The sequence below is a fragment of the Harpia harpyja genome, chromosome 13 (assembly GCF_026419915.1).
Source record: "Harpia harpyja isolate bHarHar1 chromosome 13, bHarHar1 primary haplotype, whole genome shotgun sequence".
NCBI classification, from domain to species: domain Eukaryota; kingdom Metazoa; phylum Chordata; class Aves; order Accipitriformes; family Accipitridae; genus Harpia; species Harpia harpyja.
Window position 1 is genome coordinate 17,065,995 of NC_068952.1, and position 21,275 is coordinate 17,087,269.

At 40.9% G+C, this 21,275-nt stretch overlaps 1 protein-coding gene across 1 annotated transcript in view; it reads left to right on the top strand.

Annotated features, from left to right (window-relative positions):
* PRKCE (protein kinase C epsilon) overlaps positions 1 to 21,275 on the top strand; it is a 320,579-nt gene that overhangs the window by 195,098 nt on the left and 104,206 nt on the right. The window contains exons 5-10 of the mRNA XM_052806142.1: positions 1,970 to 2,055; positions 4,271 to 4,403; positions 7,255 to 7,397; positions 8,587 to 8,683; positions 10,363 to 10,577; positions 11,885 to 12,058. Coding sequence (XP_052662102.1) covers positions 1,970 to 2,055; positions 4,271 to 4,403; positions 7,255 to 7,397; positions 8,587 to 8,683; positions 10,363 to 10,577; positions 11,885 to 12,058 — 848 coding nt within the window. The remainder of the gene's footprint in view (positions 1 to 1,969; positions 2,056 to 4,270; positions 4,404 to 7,254; positions 7,398 to 8,586; positions 8,684 to 10,362; positions 10,578 to 11,884; positions 12,059 to 21,275) is intronic.

The window sequence follows — 21,275 nt, forward strand, 5'->3', positions numbered from 1 at the left end:
GAAATAATCAAGTTAGTGATGATTTTTCAGTTACAAAAGACTTGATGAAATCTCATTGTAAATAAATAAACACAAATAATGGTTTTACATGCTATAATAAGAATTACTGTATTAACATACAGCAGAGGTTCCTTGAGTTCTGATGGTTTTTTTTCTTACAACAATGACCAAAGCTAAAAGAAAATGAAATTCATTATTTCACTCTGAAGGTTTTTTCTTCTTAATGACCTTGAATCCTACAGTATGATAGACCTTGTAATTTTTAATCTTATCTGTCATATCTGCAAATGTTATTCATTGATTAAGTAATCAGTATGAATATTGATAAAGCATTTTTGCCTCCTGAAACCTTTTACGGTTATCAACTTATGATTGTGTGCTACAGAAAGAATGTTCGACTTTGTTTTTTCTGTTTGTATTGGTTTTGTGTGGCAAGGTTTTGGTAGCGGGGGGGGTTACAGGGGTGGCTTCTGTAAGAAGCTGCTGGAAGCTTCCCCTGTGTTCGAGAGAGCCCATACCAGCCGGCTCTAAGACGGACCTGCCGCCGGCCAAGGCCGAGCCAATCAGCGATAGTGGTAACGCCTCTGTGATAACATTTTTAAGAAGGAAAAGAAGTTGGGACGGCGGTATTCGGCAGCCGGAGAGAGGAGTGAGAACATGTAAGAGAAACAACCCTGCGGACACCAAGGTCAGTGAAGAAGGAGGGGGAGGAGATGCTCCAGGCGCCGGAGCTGAGATTCCCCTGCAGCCCGTGGGGAAGACCATGGTGAGGCAGGCTGTCCCCCTGCAGTCCATGGAGGTCCACGGTGGAGCAGATATCCACCTGCAGCCCGTGGAGGACCCCACGCCGGAGCAGGTGGGTTCCCGAAGGAGGCTGTGACCCCGTGGGAACCCCGCGCTGGAGCAGGCTCCTGGCAGGACCTGCGGATCTGTGGAGAGAGGAGCCCACGGAGCAGGTTTTCTGGCAGGACTTGTGACCCCGTGGGGGGCCCACGCTGGAGCAGTCTGTGCCTGAAGGACTGCACACCGTGGAAAGGACCCATGCTGGAGCAGTTCGTGAAGAACTGCAGCCCGTGGGAAGGACCCACGTTGGAGAAGTTCGTGGAGGACTGTCTCCCGTGGGTGGGACCCCACGCTGGAGCAGGGGAAGAGTGTGATGAGTCCTCCCCCTGAGGAGGATGAAGCGGCAGAAAATAACGTGTGATGAACTGACCGTAAACCCCATCCCCGTCCCCCTGTGCCGCTGGGGGGTTGGTAGAGAATCCGGGAGTGAAGTTGTGCCCGGGAAGAAGGGAGGGGTGGAGGGGAGGTGTTCTGAGATTTGGTTTTATTTCTCATTACCCTACTCCGGTTGATTTGTAATAAATCGAGTTAATTTTCCCCAAACTGAGTCTGTTTTGCCCGTGACGGTAATTGGTGAGTGATCTCTCCTATCCTTATCTCGACCCACAAGCTCTTTGTTATATTTTCTCTCCCCTGTCCAGCTGAGAAGGAGGGGGAGTGATAGAATGGCTCTGGTGGGCACCTGGCGTCCAGCCAGGGTTAACCCATCACACTGTTCTTTGACTTTTACAATGAGTTATCTTTATATGTCTTTTCCTCTGGAAGCTCTTCAGACAGAAATTGTTTTTGCCATTGTGTCTCATATAATGTGGAGATTGTGGACTTTATCAGATAAATCAAATATGTAAAAATTGAGAAAAATTGTCATTAATACTTCAGAAGATAATTTGTAGTTTTACGTACTGAGATTTTGGCAGATATGCTTTAGTTCTGTTAAGATTCTTTGGTCTCTTGAAAGTCCACTATCTTCTGCCTTTGTAAGCCAGACTTACTTCATAGGACTCACCAAGTCACCAGTCACTTGCAGCCTTTCAAGTCCCAGCATTTCTAGTCTTCTGACATTAGTCTTTTGCTTTCAAATCAATCTTCATGGAAACTCATTCTTTTATCTGTTTTTTGTTTATAGTTTGCACTTGCGTAGTCCACAAGAGATGCCATGAACTTATAATAACAAAGTGTGCTGGCTTAAAAAAACAGGAAACTCACGATGAGGTAAGTGTTTATAAAATAAATTTTCTAGATAAAACTCTGTCTTTCATCTGTTCAAAGTAATGTTGTCTCCTCTGTTTAATCAATAAATGTTACAGACTTTTTTGTGCCCTTCTGGTCATCTTGTGATATAGCATTTACTTTGGAATGTCAGATTACCATAACAGTTTCATTTACATGGGAATTATTATACAGCAATTTATTTCTAATTAGTAAACTTTTTATAACACCTGAATGCTTAAAGTCTCAGTGAGATCTTTCCACTCCTTTTCATTTTTAACATTGTCTATTTCTGAGTTAATACGAGTTTTGTCATTTTATTTCAAAAGAAGCAGACTGGAACCCTTTATCCCTTAACTGCATTTTTTGTGGCTGAGTCATTACCAGCTGATAGGATAGGCATGCTTGGGTGTCTTGCATCAACATAAAAGACTGCCCAGAATTTGCTTGCAAAGCCTCACCTCAACAAAGACCACATCCAAACTGTCAAAATTTATAACAAAAGCCATCTGTGTGTTGAAGAAGGCCCATGGTTATTGTACAAGATGCTAGTGATAACACAAGGTATTGCATAGTTAACAGGTTTTCCAGCGTAATTACTCCCTACCTCTAGCAAGCTTTTTGTATATTAATAGAATTAACACAATATGTGCTTTATGTATCACACATTTAAATAAATGAAGACATCACCTGAAAATGAAATCAGCTGCCTTCAGAACCATACTTTCAGGGAGGTAGATATATCTGCCAACAGCACATTCAGCTCTGGATCAGAAGAGAAAACAAAGCAATCCTTTCACTTGAGTTAAAGGTCTCTCTCAGCCGAGATGGCCCTTTTAGGCTTGATTAGGAAATTAATGTTAATTTCTGTGGACAGTCATACACCAGGGAGTAATGTGACTGCTGATAGTGTTCAGCTCCCTTAAACTCCTCAGCTTTGGGGTATCCTTTTATGGCTGGGTTGATAGGGGACAGCTGGGGAGGGGGATGGGGTTTATTGTTTTCTAAATAGTTGTAGCCCTCAACTGTAACCAGTGAATGCTTTGTCTTATACAAAAGGTTTTTGTTTGTGTTTTAACAGAAGAGCTAATGAATGCTCACTGTCCTGTTCTGTTTTGTGCAACACCAAGGGCTTACTGTCTTTCACCATAGGGTTAGGTGAGGTAGTCTGTGGGTGATCCCAGTTCCTTAGCCACACAGAAAAAGTACATTTCTTAGTTTTGTTTGTTAAAAACCTACATTTATATGCTTGAAAAAGCCTAGTTTTACATTACAAATCAGAGTTGTATGTAACGATGGTTTTAAGGTGCTCTTCCAACTTCGATACGAATTTGACTGAGACACTAACTGATCTCATTATTCCTGTGCAATTCACTACCATTTTTCATACTGGAAGCATTCTTTAATATCTGGTTCACAACCAGTATTTTATGTCCGAAACTTGATCACATGCATAGGATTGTGATAAAGGACTGTGTATAGGATTGTGATAAAGGACTGTGTTTGGCTAGTGCTGTTTTTGCATAGTACTTGCCGGAAGATACAAACTCTTGCATGGATTTATATTTCCAGACTCCAGACTGGTGGAGGCTTGCATGCTTTGCTGATATTATGCTCTCATTGTTTAGAAGGGGTACTAGATCACTGGAGAAAAGCCAGCAGTAATAGGAAAGGGAAGGAAAAACATAGAAATAAATCTCCTGCTATGCAGTGGCCACTATAAAAACTTATCAATGACATCCTTGAATTAGCAATTAATTATACCTTGGAATCCCTGAACGCAACAATTTATCATTGTCATTTTCATAATCTAAAGAAGAGTGGGATATGAAAAGGTAAAGGGGTTGTGATGTATTTCTCTTTCTTAGTAATCTATTAGTTTGGCCTCCTGCTCCTGAAACAATTGGGAGTGACTTCCTTGCCTTCCACATTAAGAGATCTTTCCTGATAGCGATATATTTGTTGTTCCCAGAAGTACTAGGAAGTAGACTTCAGTCTTTATCTCTTGAACAACAGCAGCCCTTCCCCCTCTTTTCCCCAAATAAAGTAGTGAGACGAACTCTAGAGCTGGAGTATGTCTAATGCAAAGTTCATCCAAGCACAGACCTATTTCGTCTTGTTTGAATTCTGCGTGGTTTCAAAGCATAACAGGGCCTCGGCATACACTGATTATAAAGAAATTACTTAGAATGAAATATGCTGTGCTCTCCTTTTTCAGCAAGTGGGATCCCAGCGTTTCAGTGTCAACATGCCTCACAAGTTCAGCATTCACAATTACAAAGTGCCCACCTTCTGTGACCACTGTGGTTCATTGCTCTGGGGTCTTTTGAGGCAAGGTTTACAATGCAAAGGTAAGGATTACCACTTCAGAGCTTTTTTCTTTGTGAGTGACTTGTAAACTTGGAAAGACTTCAAGTTATTCTGTCTTTTCCAGCATGTACAGATATGAATAGAAAGTAAATAGCAGATTGCTGGAGGGATTGCCATCAAGGTTAGAAAATGGTCCTTTACCCTGTCTGCAACACCAGTCAATAACAGATGCAGAGGACAGAGGTGCAGAAACACATTTTGGACTCACTGCTATGTAGGTTTATTGCCACATAGGAAATTAGAAGTTGACAGAAAATTAGGAGCATGAGAATTTACATCCCTTCAGCTTATATACCTTTTGTGTTTTCAGGTTTGTGGTGATGGTTGTTAAACTTTTTAAACATCATTATTCCAGCTACTTTTCCCTTTAATACCATCTTCAAAAATTACTATTATGTATTGGTTAGGCTAGGCAGAACCAGTCCTGTGTGTCCATATCCAGAAGATGAGGTATTCTGATGTCTAGCTAAACCATCCTTTGTGATGGTCTGCCTAGCACCTCTATTCCAGAAAATAAAGGATTCATTATTTTCTGCAGGTTAAGGACTGTGTATATACAGTAACTGTATATGAAGTTACTGCTGGAAGGTGCATTCATGTCGTTTTAGCTGACTAACAGAAATGGCTGGTTCCATATCACCTTGTTTCAAGCAGGTCTGTGTATTCTAAATGGGGGAGAAAACAGTACAAACACTTGCAAAGGAAAGCAATATTTTAGAAATCGTGAATTAAATACTTCAATTAGTGGGTTGATGGGAATTATGTCATGAAGATTGTAATATTCTTAGAAAGTAGTACCTAATGAAATTATAAGCATTTTCATTTTGTTATACTTTTATGAATGGGTAGGTCCATCTTCATAAATACCAAAATCGTGTTATGTACACTTCCCAACTGCAGAAATGTGGAGTCACACATGTATGTATAAACACGTGATTTATGAAATATATCCTTTTCAGTATTTAAGGTCAGACATAACTAAAGGTGAAGGTCAGACCTAACGTTTCATGTCACAAATTGCTGAGCAGCAAGGGAAAGAAGAAATTTATTTCATGGCAAAGCGGTACACAGTGAGAGCATTCTGAAATTCAAGCCTTCCCTTGTGATTCTAGCTAACGAGCAGTGATAAAATGTTAGACTCTAAATACTGTTTACTTTACTACTATTGAAGATTTTGTTCAAATGCTGTCTTAATTATGGTGGAGATATGTTCAGAGAAGATTTTTCAATTGAACCTGATTTTTTTTTCTCTCTGATTTTTAATCAGAGCTATAGTATCTCTCCACTTAATCTGTGAATATATTAGTTCACTTTCATATTCTCTCTCTAGTACCATAGTGGTTCATTTGCTCTTAACTGTAGAAAATAATGTTATTTCTCATAGGTATGCATTTACTGTGTAGCAGCTGCATAGAAACAATAGTTCAGAGAGCCTGTGTTGCCTTCTCCATGTTCATAAAATCAGTGCCTATAAAATTGCAGTATTTTTTGCATGAAATCTGGAACTCACCTGAGCTGTAAATGTCATTTTCTCCATGCTTTGTTTTCTCTCTTAGCGAGTGCTGAACGATGTTCCCTTCTTCAGAGTTGTACTTGCTTGCCCGGTGTGGTTATTAACACCATGAAAAGTATATTCCAGAGGTTTCTTCTTCTTCTTTTTTTTTTCACTGCTTATTCCTGTGCTTCTTTTTACAAAGTATGTTCATGAAGTTGGACTTCGCAGAATTTTCCTGCTTGCTTTATTTCAAGCAGTTCAGTTCCTCAGTGTCCACTGATATGGATCCTAGGTCAAACATTTTACTTGCCACTGAGCTTTTGTCACTGAATATACATGTAGTGAAAATACCATGTGTAGCAATTTCTTTTTGCTCTTCTTCCGAACTGAAACATATTTGAAAAGGAAAGGCACCTGCTTTACGAAGTGCATGGTTACTGCTGCAGATACAGTACCTGTGTATAGTCTGAGATAAATGTGATTTGTTTCTTTAGGGCTTATACAGTGAAAGCATCATTGATGAACAATATAGTGAAATGCAGCTTTGTAAATACATACTTTTCTGATTTTTTTTTTTTCTCTAGAAAGTAATGAAGTTGGGAATTTGTGCAATTGAATGTTAACCTAGTATTTAATTACACTTGCAGTTTTGCTTGCTTTATGCCTTTTTCCACAAGAGGGCAGTGAAGTCTAAGATAAAATATCATTGACTCCTAACAAATCCACGCTATGCTATTTTTAATGGAGCTATGTTCTTCTCCCGCCTAACCCATAACCTGGAAGCAATGTAACCTTTTTTCCCCCACTTACTCGTATGCTACTTTAAGAAGATGGTATTTAAGAGAAAGAGCTTAGTAAATGGATTGCCACCTAAAGAAAGAGTGTCTAACAGTGCCAAAGACTTATTAAAACTTGAAACACTGTTGGTTTTATGCCTGCCTACATTAGTAGTTAATCTACTTGAGTAAAACAGGGTAAGAAGCAATAATACATGAGGAACTAAAGTTGTGCTCAGCATGAGAGCAGAAGTGGACTGCTAAAATCCAAGCTCTGAAGGACTTCATTAGGTTCATTAGGTATTTTCATTTGCTCCTGTGTCTCTTTTGGGTACTGTGTGAAAACACTGTTCTGCATTATCATAGCAGAAGAATGATAATCAGGTTGATAATTTTATATTACCATTGAAGTGTCACTGGAAATCCAGCTAAGTATTTTTCTACTGAAATTATATTTATTTGAAAAAGTTACTGGTAGGTCCAATAAGATATGGTTTAAGTAAGATAAATGCATGCCAAGGTAGTATTTAATTTACTCTATTACTTTACATTTCATTGCAGTTTGCAAGATGAATGTACATCGACGCTGTGAAACGAATGTGGCACCAAACTGTGGAGTAGATGCTAGAGGCATAGCTAAAGTTCTTGCAGATCTTGGAGTCACTCCAGATAAGATCACTAATAGTGGGCAGAGGAGGAAAAAGGTAGTTTCACTACATCATATCACATAAAAAATTTGAGATAAGTATGGCTGTATTGTAACTTTACTAGCTGGGGTTCAATCCCATTCACTTGACTTGCACAAGAATTTTTTTTTAAGTCAGTACAGAACTAAGACTTTGGCTTTTGATTTATGAGTGCAAGTCATCTATTCTGAATTTCGATATGAAATTTGTTTTGACCTGCTACAATTTTGCAAACCTGGGGTCTGTAGAGAGTCTGGAAGGATTTCTGCTTTTTAATTTTGAGAAAGGAGGTTAGACAGAGAGTCAGTGTCTGATGCAACAGTTCATAAAAACATAAATGTCTCTTTGGCTCAGAATTGGCATTGGATAATTGATGGATTGAGACACAGCACTACTCCATAACATTGTAAATGCTGTTAAATGAGCAATGGACTGATTCTCATCAAGAGGAGCTGTTTGCTAGATGACGGTTCCAGGGTTATCATCACTATTATATGAAGGACTAGACTGTTCTAGAAAAAAAAGCATAGGTCACCCCAAGTACATCCAAAGCTGATGGAGTTATTCTGGATTGATAATACATATCCTGGATCAGAATTTGGCCACACTTTCTATCTCTATTCGCATGATTGTGACAACAGACCCGTTGCTCTCACTTATAGAAATAGGCAATTTTTACCATAATTTCTTAAAACATTGACATTTGGTTTTGTTCATTTTCCTGATTATTGCACACTTGGATGCCATGTACACTGTTTTAAAATGTTACAGAAACATAGAAAACTCAGGAATAAATTAATGGATCTGTGACTCCTGGGAAAAGATGGCACATCATTACTGCATGAGCTAGTTTGCAGTGCTTGCTAATACTTGTTGTAGTTAAATGTATTTACCGGATAGATTTCTACACAAACTCATAGTGGTTATTCAAAACTTTCCCACTCGCTGGGTATGCTTATTACATTTATTCCATCCTAAGAACCTATTTTTCTTTAAATTGTTGGTCATTTCTCTGTTTATATTATGGACTCCGTTTGATGTGATGCCATCTAGTGTATGGTTGAGGTCCTGCCAGTGAGAATCTGTAGGGGTAGAAAATATTCACTTTCCTTCATACTTCTACTTGTGAATTAATGTTGTTAAATTAAATTTCCTCTTGGCATGGGAGGATCTCATAGCTGAGTACCCCTTTTGGAATTGTTCTTAGCTAATTGCAGGTGCAGAGACTCAACAACCAGTTCCTGGAAGCGCATCATCAGAAGAAGATAGGTCAAAGTCAGCACCAACTTCTCCGTGTGATCAAGGTCAAACATCTCTTTTTATGTCCTAACTGATATCTATTGTTACGTATTTGCCTTCTTTATGAGGAGTAAAAAAGCTATCAGCCCCAGCCTCTTTAGAACCAAATCAACAAAGTAGTTACCACCAGAAAATGAAGCATTTCATGTTAGGAACTGCAAGAACTTTTTTAAAAAGCCTGCTTCTCATTTTGTTTAAATCTGTGAAATTAAGTGGCTTTTAAAGGGAAAATTATAAAACATTCATCTTAAAATATTGTTAAGTTTACTAGATGAGTCCTTGCCTAACCAAATACCTTTATGTAAGGAGGTTATATATTCCATTGTAAGAGTGAGAACGTTTTAAATAGTACCACAGAACCTGAGAGCGCCTTTATTTATCTGAAAAGCCTCTATCTGTTAATAAGTTTTTGAGACAAAATTGCCTCCTTGCAATTCCATGTTGAACATTTGTGGTAATAAAAAATACTGTCCGGTTAGGCTATGCTAGTGTGTCTGTGTGGTCTCCAGAGGCTTTGTAAAACCGTTTCTTTTCAGTGATTTTTTTCATGCATAGATTTGGAGATAAATATTTTAATCTTCACTGATATGACCTGATTTCATTGAGCTGAACAGCCTGATTGACAGAACATGTATGTCAGCAGCACTTTTTGAATCCGACCTGATTGTTGTTTTTAAAAATCAAAGTCTTTGAGGTATCTTATGTACCATCACGTGTGTAAACTGATGAGTGAAAAATCTTCACACCAAGATGTAGGAAGATGGATACATTTGTGTCAAATTTTTTGAAATTTGTTTACAGTTGAGAAATTTCTCAGCCTTATTTTCAGGAAAGACACCTCCCAAGCTCCTTGGCAGTAAGTACTGTAAAATTCTGAGTCCAGCACTAATTTAAATTTGTCAACCTTTTGGTTTCGCAGACAGTATTTTGGTTAAATATTATTTTTTAAATATCTGATCTTTTGCTTAAAATAAGAACAAAGAATTGTCTAAATTCTCTCTTAAATTTCACTTTTTTAGCTGTCCAGTAAAGTTGTTGCTTCCAAGGCCATCAGGCAGAAGTACTATGCAAGAGCTTGAGGCAGAGCTGAGGTCTGTTAGTCACCAGGAATCACTGTGTTTAACACCAAGAAACCTTCAGAACCATTTAGCAGATCTGCACAATTGCTGCTTGAAGTGGCACTAGGAAGTAGTCAAATACTTTATTGGCAGGTGTCTGATAACAGCTGGAGCTGCGTAAGATGCTCCATTCATGTTGACTTCAAGGACTGGGATGCCCAACTATCCTTTGAACTTTTGAAGATAAACCCTAAAATACTTAAGCAGGAAGATGAGTAAGTGCTGCAGGAAGATAGGGGTATTCAAAACAAAATACTTCTCTGTGTACAGGAACACCCAAAAATCACTAAAAACAACTATCTGACTACTATTCTGGCTTATCTTTCAAGTTTTGGACATGTCATTCTCTAAGGTTCATTTTAAAAGGCCACCCTTCCTGTTAGAGCAGGGTTTTGGCTGATTACTGTAAGGTGGAGCAGTTTGCTAAATATGTATTCTTAACCACAGAATGCTCTATACAGCATTCAAGGATGATGTATGTCCCTTCCTAAAACTGGTACAGACTAACACAGGCTGTTTTTCTGATGGTTGGTTAAAACGAGCACTTTTTTCTCACTTTTCCACAGAAATCAAAGAGCTGGAAAACAACATTAGGAAAGCGTTATCATTTGACAATCGGGGAGAGGAACACAGAGCAACAGCTACAACGTCAACAGACAACCAGCTTAACAAAACTGGGGAGAATGGTGAAAATGGGGAGGTCAAACAGACCCAGACCAAGCGAATAGGCCTTGAAGAGTTCAACTTCATCAAAGTATTAGGGAAAGGCAGCTTTGGCAAGGTGGGCAGCTTTTTTTTTTTTTTTTTAAACTCAAGTGCAGGCTTTTTTTTACTGTACTCCTTTGAAAGTATTCATAATGACATTCAGAAAGTGCTTCCACCCTAGCGGTTTCCTAATTTTATCCATTGGGTAAAAGTGGCTTTTACCCCACAGATCACGAACATCAGCCTCCTAATCAGCTGGCATTTTCTGTGCTTTAGCTCTCTTCCTTAACTATGGTCAAGCCTTTTGAAACAAAATGTCAATGTTTCACTATTTCAGGATATTGGTAATGAAGACATACATACAGTTAATGTACATACTGTTCAACAAGATAATTAGTTGTAGTCAAGCAGGAAAAATCAGCCCAGGAATAATGCTGTGGAGTTCTGAGTTCATTCCCTTTCTAGATAATACCCAGTTCAAGTTTACTTATTTCACAGAACAGTTTGTGTGCTTATTTTTCCTCAGTGGGTGTGTTCAGTGCTGGAGGAAGCAGAACTCAAGCATTTCCACTCAGATACGAGTGCAAGAGGCTTAGACAGCTGTCAGAAATACCACGTATGCAGCAAAGATGCAACTCACCAGATACCTTCCCACAGTAGGAAATTGATGATGGTGGAAGGGGCATTGCTCTATTTACAGGGCTTACAGATTTTCTTTTCACAGTGCTGTGCACTGTGGAATCAAAGGGGAAGACTGAAATGTGAATCTGTTTCACAAGTACACTCTTCCTTCCTTGATACATGGGAACTGCAGATGTAGGGGAACAGGGCTGAAGGAGTTCTTTTGTCTCCCTGTTTTCTAATCCTTTCTCTGAAGGTTACCCTGGCTCCAAGCCAGAACTGACCTTAAACAGAGTATAGGACTTGAACCTTAAACAATAGTAGTAGTTAAAATCAACAACTTTAAAGCAGCTGGAATGGTACATGGGATTGTATACTAAGTTCATTATACACAAATTTCACTACCAAAAGTGGGAGATAAAAGTGGGAAATAAATTTCTGTTCTATATCAACTTACTTCCTTTTGTAGTTTTTGAGATCTCACTAGTAGGCACTCATTACAATATTTGAATGAGGGGATAAAAACTTCTTATCTTCTGCATTCTTAACTAACAAACAAAACAGATACTGTCTGTTTCAAATTTAAAGAATACCAGAGGTATAATTTTCTAAAATTAGATTACTTTTAGTTTTATAAATATTCAACTTCATTCAGGCAAGTATATAACTGTCTTTATATTTCCAGTGCAGTCAAATGCATATGCAACCCTGCATTTATGGTATCTGTTGTTCATATGCAAACAGAATTTCTGTTTGTTTTAGGTAATGTTAGCTGAGCTAAAAGGAAAAGATGAAGTATATGCAGTGAAAGTGTTGAAGAAAGATGTCATACTTCAAGATGACGATGTAGACTGTACAATGACAGAAAAGAGAATTCTGGCATTAGCACGGAAACACCCATACCTAACACAACTTTACTGCTGCTTCCAGACAAAGGTAAGCTCCATGAACCTTTTACCAGTTTGTGCCCAAGGAACAATATTCACTATTTCCAGAATAAAAGACAGCAACGTAAAAAGTACAGCAATATTTAAAAAATATTTCTGAGGGGTTTGTGGCATTTCAGTAGTATTGAACAGGAGTACTAGCTGCTGTTAAGTAGCATAAATACTATTACCTTGTGAGTACCAGGAGATGGCAGTAAATGAGTTAAAAAATTTAAAAAACCCTGCATGCATAAACCACAAAAAAACCTACTAAGGTGCCATTTTCTGGGTTTCTTCTGTACATTAATAGGGTGTATCGTTTGTTGAATTAAGTACAAATGTTTTTAATGTCCAGTATTCAGAGTAAAAATTCTAAAATGATCTTCTTAGAAATGAGATTATGGCAGAATACTGATCTTTCCAGTTTTTTTGTGCTGTGTAGTATACAAAATGTTCAGAAAAGAAAGGAAATAGGTATACTGCTTATCAAATCAGTTCCTGTAGTGCTAATGCCGCCCATGTGCTTGAGGAGCAGGGAGAAGGAATGGCAGAGAGAGCTGATAATGACAGCCTGTTCCTGTGCTGTGTTCCTTGTTGGTAATTTTTCATACAGAATTCCTCTTCATAGCACCTGTCTTAGATTTGCTGTTTAAATGTAAGTGAACGTTTGGATGGTGTAGCTGACTGTGGGATTTCTGAATCCATTCAGTCAAAGTGCTTGAAACCAGTTGTGTTCACAGAACATTTCTGGTTTTCATTTTTTAATCTCTTACTTCTCCCTTGTCATTCAGCTGAGCTGACAGTTTGACAGTCTGACAATCTGACCTGATTGTCCAGAAAGCTTTATGGACAAAAAAAACCCCACAAGGTGAATCTGTCTTGCAGATAGAATACCAATCATATATAATATTTACAGAAGCATCCTTTATTTTTGAAGTGCCTGATAAAATGTTTACTATTTCAAAGAACTAAGGTTTGAACTTTTGGCTCTTGAACTAAATATGCCATTCATTTAAATGGAATGAGTTCCTGACCTGTAGGGAATAAGTTTAGACATTAGGATATATGTATGTTTTAAATAGAACACTTGAAAAGCAATCAACTTCCTTCAAACTTCTGGGCTTTTTTTTTGTTTCAGTAAGATACTACATTTGAATATTTGAGTCAATTTAATGGAAAAATTTGGCAAATTAAATGAATAATTAAATTAGCATGTTGAACAAAATTAAGAGTTACTAATGGCGTGTATGAGTCTATGTGTGTGCATGTGTAAATACCTACATATTCACATATTACAACCAAAACTATGTATGGCACACATGAGCAATTGCAATAACTATGTGTGTAGAATTACAGAAAATCTGTGACTAAAAGGTCTTCCAGCAAAGTTGTCAGGAAAGATAAATAGGGCAGTGGGAAAACCATAGGAAAATGGCTAGTAGGGTCAAGATTACAGTGTGTTCAAATATGCAAATAATAAATGTTTAATATGTTTATACAGTTCTTAAAATAGTGAAGATGCATTAGCCTTTTATATGCTTTGAAGTTGACACAAAAAATTGGCCCAGGAAGGTGTGTATACAATTTATGTCTACGATGGATGTTTCATGCATTCAGACTTTCATTTGAATATATGTGTGAACATACTCTTTAAATGTTCTAACGTATTACTTTAAAATCTGTAACTACAATTAGGCATATTATTTCAGATGAAGGAAGTGATAAAAAGATTGTACTGGGGTGAAGGATAAACTCTGTGAACACAGAGGGACCTTTAGGACTAAGGCAGACCGCGCTCTGTGAAGTGTAAATAAATGTATCAGCACCCTGATGTAAATCATGTGGCAGAACATCGGTAAAGATCAGTTTTACATTAAGTGAATTATGACAGAAGGTTCTCCTGCTACTCCTCTGGTTTCCTGGAGATTTCTTTCCTTTTTTATTTCTCATCTGTTCTCCCCTCTTTTGTATCATGCTTTCTGCCTTCCTCCCTGCTCTCCAAAGCCATTCATCAAAGAAAAATACTCAGAGATTCTTCTCACAATCTTCTCTCTTCCCAGATCCCTTGACCAGATAGAAACTATAGTTTGTGGCCTTCCTTGAACTCAGAGGAACTGATAGTTAAGTGATTTGTAGTTACAAGTCATAGGCTAGTGACTCTTATCAAACAACCAAAACTACACCTAGTGATACCCAATCAAATTAGAAGTTCACAGTTGAATAATTGAAGGGGTTTTTTGAGCATGGCCTGTGAACAATTTGTGAAGAACTCTATAAAGAAACAAAAATCCAAACCATATGTAAAAGCAAAAGCAATACATCTGCTAAAGCTATAAATTATTTATGAATGACAACAAATGAAAATGTACCAAGTAAATTAGTCACTGAATGATTTGCTAAGGTTCAGTGGAAAAACAGGTAGAAAAACTTGTTCAGACAAACATTGTCCATGGTTAAAATAGCTTTACTGTGACAAAGGCTATTGTACAATAGAGTTTAAAATGTGTTTAACAGTAGTGTGTAGTTACTTACGCTGCAATTGTATGTCATGCCACGGCTGCTGTACTTTGCAGAACTGGTCCCTGAAGTGATCATGCTGGAATTAAATTTTGCATTTCAAGTAGAGCATATTTGCTGTATACACCCTGACTTAATGGGAAGATTGACTCAGTATTCATTGTTAAAGCACTCAGAGGCTGACTTTATGTAATGAGATTACTTGCTTTGTTCCTTTTCCACAAAAATGTGAATGTATGAGTTTGACTTTAATATTGCAGTGTTTTCCTTCAGTAATAAGGTGAAGACACTGCAGAAAAGTTGCCTAATATGCTTTTTAGAGTAAGTATGCTTCAGTATTACTTGTTTTTTACATGGAGCAGACTTTTCATTAGTATCATTTACTACATGACACTATTGTTATCACAACGAGTAAGGGATCATATTTAAATTTACCTTGGAATTCAGAAATCATGCCAAATAATGGCTAATAACAGCATACCTTATATGCCAATGTGGTTTTAGCCCTACATATCTGAATTTACTTTTAGCAGTCCCACCTAACTTCCTTATTTTAAAGGAATATTCTTGGGACTGGTATTTCTCATGTTCCTACTTAATTGAAAAGCTAACTTTGATGAAACCAGTTTGCTTTAAGCCCATCAAAAAATGAGTGTGCCCCCCCAGTCAACATTCTGTATTAAAATTATGTTTATTCAAATACTGTACTTCAGGGATTGTTTTGCGATCTTCTGCTGTGGCATGGAAGTCAAGAGAGCTGGGTTCTGGTCCAAAGCTTGGGATAAAGTATGCGAAGCTGATATGTGATGTTTTCTCTGCAATAGTTTGAGGTATGAACTCAGCAACCCAGTCCTACCCATTAGAAAGAATATAAAATCTATGGGCAGGACCTCAGCTGATGCATGTTTTTATGTGGAAGGAGCTCAAATAGTTTAGTGTAGCATATATTATAAAACCATGTCACAGTGGATGGTATTTTTCAACACTCCTATACTATGGCAGCATTTCCCTTCTTGTTTTTCCAGAATATGGTCAATGCATATATCAATGTATTCAGAGGTTTGAGTTCTGTTTTGCATGTGGTCTGTCAGCTGGGATATAAACAAAGAATACCACATTCTGTATTTGGCAGTCCCATAGCGAAACTTGCCCAAGGCCTAGCATACAGGGTACAGCATTTTTGTAATAACTGACCTTTGCTTATCATCATCTTTGATTTATTCGGGACTTTGTTGTGTCCTTTATTGAGAAAATGTTGGTTTTTTTCAGCACTACTATTGTTTACATTCTTTTTTCACTCTTCCTCCTATCTTCTTTTTCTTTTCTATGTGCTAGTTCTTGGTGTTTTCATTAAGGAGTACCTTACCTGACAATAATGCTGATGCTGCCCAATTTCCCTTTCTAGTGTGTTCTTCACTCCAACCTCATACCATGCTTCAATGTTCAACTATGGAACATTGTCAGCATTAGGTTTTATTGATAATGTTTCAGTCAGGTGGCTGGCAAAGGGGGTTAAAGTATTTCTAGAGTTATTTTCTCTGAAGACATTTCTGTATTTATGATATTTCGTTCACAGTTGGAAGGTTCAGAACTGTGAAAACTAAAGTCTTTTTTTAATGGAAAGTTGAGATTCTACAAAGTAAAGGTATGACTGGTTTGACTTTATTCATCCTACACCCCTGTCAACCTTGTTCATAGTACTTAAAATTTTCTAGACCTCTACCCTGAGATGCATACACATATATGTTCAGTCAGCGGCGAGGCCCGCAGAGGCGACGGTAAGTCGGCGGCTAAGCGCTAGATTGAGGCGGACAGGGAGGTTCCCGAGGCCCGGGAGTGCCGGGGAAGGGCAGAGGGACCCGGCCGGAGCCGGCGGCTCTCGCGGGAGAGGCTGACGCGGCGTGCGCGTTGCCAGGGGCAACCGCGGGAGATTTGAACCCCCCTGAGGAGCGCCGGCGAGCAGGAGCGCGGCGAACAGGACGGGCAAACAGGGCGTGGCGCGTCAGAAAGGGCGTGGCGCGGCAGTTCGCGCAGGCAGGGCGTGCAGGTAGGGCACAGCCCCCCCCTCTTCCCAGCTCGAGAAGGCTGCTCAAGTGGTGGGTGTCGGCCCAGAGGGAGACCCAGGTATGGTTGCCACTCGGGGGAAAGCCATTGTTAGGAAAAATATGGCAACGCAGACAGAGGTCCCACGTAAACATGCAGCTGTCCAGGTCTCTGGCTGCAGGGAGTGCCCGAGTCTATCAGAAATGATGGAGGTCAGCGGGGACACCTCTTGTGTGAGGTGTGACCAGGTGAGTGATTTGCTCAGCCTGGTGGTAGAGCTGAAGGAGGAAGTGGAAATGTTGAGGAGTATCAGGGAGTGTGAGAGGGAGATAGATTGGTGGGCCCACACCCTACCATCCCTGAGGCAGGTGCAGCAGATGGAGGCTCCGCAAGAAGCGGAGGTTCCCCTGCCCTCCTGCCACCAGGCAGGAGGGGACCTAAGAGGTGGAGGGGAATGGATACAGGTCCCTGCTCAGGGAGGCAGGCGAATCCGCTCCTGGTCTCCCTCACCTTCCCAGTTGCCCCTACTCAACAGGTATGGGGCTCTGGAACTTGAGGACCAGGCCAGTGAAGATCAGGGTGTAGATGAAGCCCTATCTAGGGAGGTGCCTAAGCCCAGTCGGGGATCCCCACGCATTCTCACATCCTCAGAAAAAAAGAAAAAGGAGGGTAATTGTTGTAGGCGACTCCCTCTTAAGGGGGACAGAGGGCCCGATATGCAGACCTGACCCATCCCACCGGGAAGTCTGCTGCCTCCCTGGGGCCCGGGTAAAAGACATTACCAGGAAATCCCTGGTCTGGTTCGGACCTCTGATTATTACCCATTGCTAGTTGTGCAGGTTGGCAGTGATGAGATTGCAGAGAGGAATCCAAAGGCAATCAAAAGGGATTTCAGGGCACTGGGACGATTAGTAGAAAGATTGGGAGCACAGGTAGTGTTTTCCTCAATCCCTTCAGCAGCAGGGAAATACACTGAAAGGAACAGGAAAACACACCTGGTCAATACGTGGCTCAGAGGCTGGTGCCATAGGTGGAATTTTGGGTTTTTTGATCATGGGGAGACTTACACAGCACCGGGCTTGCTAGTGACAGATGGTGTCCAGCTGTCTCAAAGGGGTAAGAGAATCCTTGCTCATGAGATGGCAGGGCTCATAGAAAGGGCTTTAAACTAGGTTTGAAGGGGGCAAGGGATAAAACTAGGTGCACCAGAGATGAGCCTGGGGGCAGCGTGCCGATGTTAGGGGTGGATTCGATGACCCAGCTCAAATGCATCTATGCCAACGCACGCAGCATGGGCAATAAACAGCAGGAGCTGGAAGCCATTGTGCAGCAGGATAGATATGACTTAGTCGCCATCACGGAAACATGGTGGGATGACTCCCATGACTGGAGTGCTGCAATGGATGGCTACAAGCTCTTCAGAAGGGACAGGCAAGGTAGAAGAGGTGGTGGGGTGGCTCTTTATGTTAGGGAATGTTTTGACTGTTCAGAGCTACACGATTCTGATGACAAGGTGGAGTGCTTATGGGTGAGGATGAGAGGGAAAGCCAATAAGACAGATGTTGTGCTGGGAGTCTGTTATAGACCACCTGACCAGGTTGAAGAGACGGATGAATTGTTCTACAAGCGGCTGGCAGTAGTCTCAGAATCGTGTGCCCTTGTCCTTGTGGGGGACTTTAACTTTCCAGACATCTGCTGGAAATATAACACAGCAGTGACTAAACAATCTAGGAGGTTCCTGGAGTGTGTGGAAGATAACTTCTTGACACAGCTGGTGGGTGAGCCAACCAGGGGAGGAGCCTTGCTAGACCTGTTGTTTACGAACAGGGAAGGATTGGTGGGAGGTGTGATGGTCGGAGGCCGTCTTGGGCTTAGTGACCATGAAATGATAGAATTTTCAATTCTTGGTGAGGCAAAGAAGGTGGTCAGCAAAACCACCACTATGGACTTCCGGAGGGCTAACTTTGGCCTCTTCAAGGCACTGGTTGAGAGAGTCCCTTGGGAGACGGTCCTGAAGGGCAAAGGGGTCCAGGAGGGATGGACATTCTTTAAAAAGGAAATCTTAATGGCTCAGGACCAGGCTATTCCCATGTGCCGCAAGTCAAACCGCCGAGGAAAACGACCGGCCTGGCTGAATGGGGAGCTTTTGCTAGGACTTAAGAAAAAAAGGAGAGTTTATCATCTCTGGAGGAAAGGGCGGGCAACTTGGGAGGAGTACAGGGATCTTGTCAGATCATACAGAGAGAAAATTAGAAAGGTGAAAGCTCAGCTAGAACTAAATCTGGCCACTATCGTAAGGGACAACAAAAAATGTTTTTACAAATATGTTAACAGTAAAAAGAATCCCAAGGAGAATATCTTTCCTTTAATGGATACAGAAGGGAACGTAGCAACCAGTGATGAGGAAAAGGCCGAGGTACTTAATGCCTTCTTTGCCTCAGTCTTTAGTAGTGAGTCCAGTCATCCTCAGGGTACTCCACCCCATGAGCTGGAAGGTAAGGATGAAGAGCATAACATACCCCCCTTAATCCAGGAGGAATTAGTTAGGGACCTGCTACGCCATCTGGACACTCACAAATCTATGGGACCTGATGGGATCCATCCAAGAGTACTGAGGGAACTGGCTGAGGTCCTTGCCAAGCCACTCTCTATCATCTGTCAGCGTTCCTGGTCAACAGGGGAGGTCCCAGAGGACTGGAGGCTTGCCAGTGTGACTCCCATTTATAAGAAGGGTCAGAGGGAGGATCCGGGGAACTACAGGCCTGTCAGCCTGACCTTGGTACTGGGAAAGATTATGGAACGTTTTGTCTTGAGAGCACTCACACGGCAAGTCCAGGATAAGAGCGGGATCAGGCCCAGTCAGCATGGGTTTAGGAAAGGCAGGTCCTGCTTGACCAACCTGATCTCCTTCTATGCCCAGGTGACCCGCCTAGTGGATGAGGGAAAGGCTGTCGATGTTATTTTCCTAGACTTCAGCAAGGCCTTTGACACTGTCTCTCATGGCATACTCCTTGAGAAGCTGGCGTCTTGTGGCCTGGATAAGTGCACTCTTCACTGGGTGAAAAGCTGGCTGGATGGCCGAGCCCAGAGGGTAGTGGTGAATGGGGTGAAATCCAGTTGGCGGCGGGTCACAAGTGGTGTTCCCCAGGGCTCGGTGTTGGGCCCTGTTCTGTTTAATATCTTTATTGATGATTTGGATGAGGGGATTGAGTGCACCCTCAGCAAGTTCACAGACGACACCAAGTTGGGAGGCAGGGTCGATCTGCTCAAGGGTAGGGAGGCTCTACAGAGAGATCTGGACAGGCTGGATCGATGGGCTGAGGCCAATTGTATGAAGTGCACCACGGCCAAGTGCCGAGTCCTGCACTTCGGTCACGGCAGCCCCATGCAGCGCTACAGGCTTGGGGAAGAGTGGCTGGAAAGCTGCCCAGCAGAGAAAGACCTGGGGGTGCTGGTTGACAGCCGGCTGAATATGAGCCAGCAGTGTGCCCAGGTGGCCAAGAAGGCCAATCGCATCCTAGCCCGTATCAGGAACAGTGTGGCCAGCAGGAACAGGGAGGTGGTTGTTCCCCTGTACTCGGCACTGGTGGGGCCGCACCACGAGTACTGTGTTCAGTTTTGGGCCCCTCACTACAGGAAAGACATTGAGCTGCTTGAGCGTGTCCAGAGAAGGGCAACGAAGTTGGTGAGGGGCCTTGAGCACAAGTCTTATGAGGAGCGGCTGAGGGATCTGGGGTTGTTCAGTCTAGAAAAGAGGAGGCTGAGGGGAGACCTTATCGCTCTCTACAACTACCTGAAAGGGGGTTGTAGTGAGGTGGGTGTTGGTCTCTTCTGTCAGGTGTCTGGAGATAGGACAAGAGGAAATGGCCTCAAGTTGAGGCAAGGGAGATTTAGGTTAGATATTAGGAAAAAGTTTTTTACTGAGAGGGTTGTCAAACATTGGAATGGGCTGCCCAGGGAAGTGGTTGATTCACCATCCCTGGAGGTATTCAAAAAGCGAGTGGACAGGGTACTCCAGGGCATGGTTTAGGGGGCATGGTTAATGGTTGGACTCGATGATCTTGAAGGTCTTTTCCAACCGAAATGATTCTATGATTCTATGATTTTATGATTCTATGTGCACACCCTATAATTTATAATGAATTATCCTAATAAATACTTTAAGAATAATCTGGTTTTTTAAATTATTTAAGACAGTGAAAGCTTTATTATGATAATTCATTATAAATTTAGAAGACTGGAGAGCTACTGCTTTTAACATCTACCATTTGCTTTTTTATCCAACTTCGTGAAATTAGATAATTTTGAAAATAGTGCTCTCTTGCTCTTTTCAGAGTACTGTATTCCACAAAATTGCTTCAGTAGAGAGTACTATTAGTACAGAGCAATGTTTCTGTTGAATGATAGAGTTGCGTAACTTGTAAAGGACCCTTAGTCAACATTTATAGCTATTTCTATTAGAGAAAACAAGTAATTAAATAAAGGATAGAGAAGGTCAGAAAGTCAGTTACTACAGGTAAATAGTTAGACTTATCCCCCCAATTTTTTTTTTCCTTACAATTGTCTGCATGTTAAAAGCAGCATATCTATTCATAGCATAGGTCCTGAGCTGACCTGTAAGGCCATTCACTTCTTTCCTGTATTCTGGTGTTGTAAGGTAGAGATTA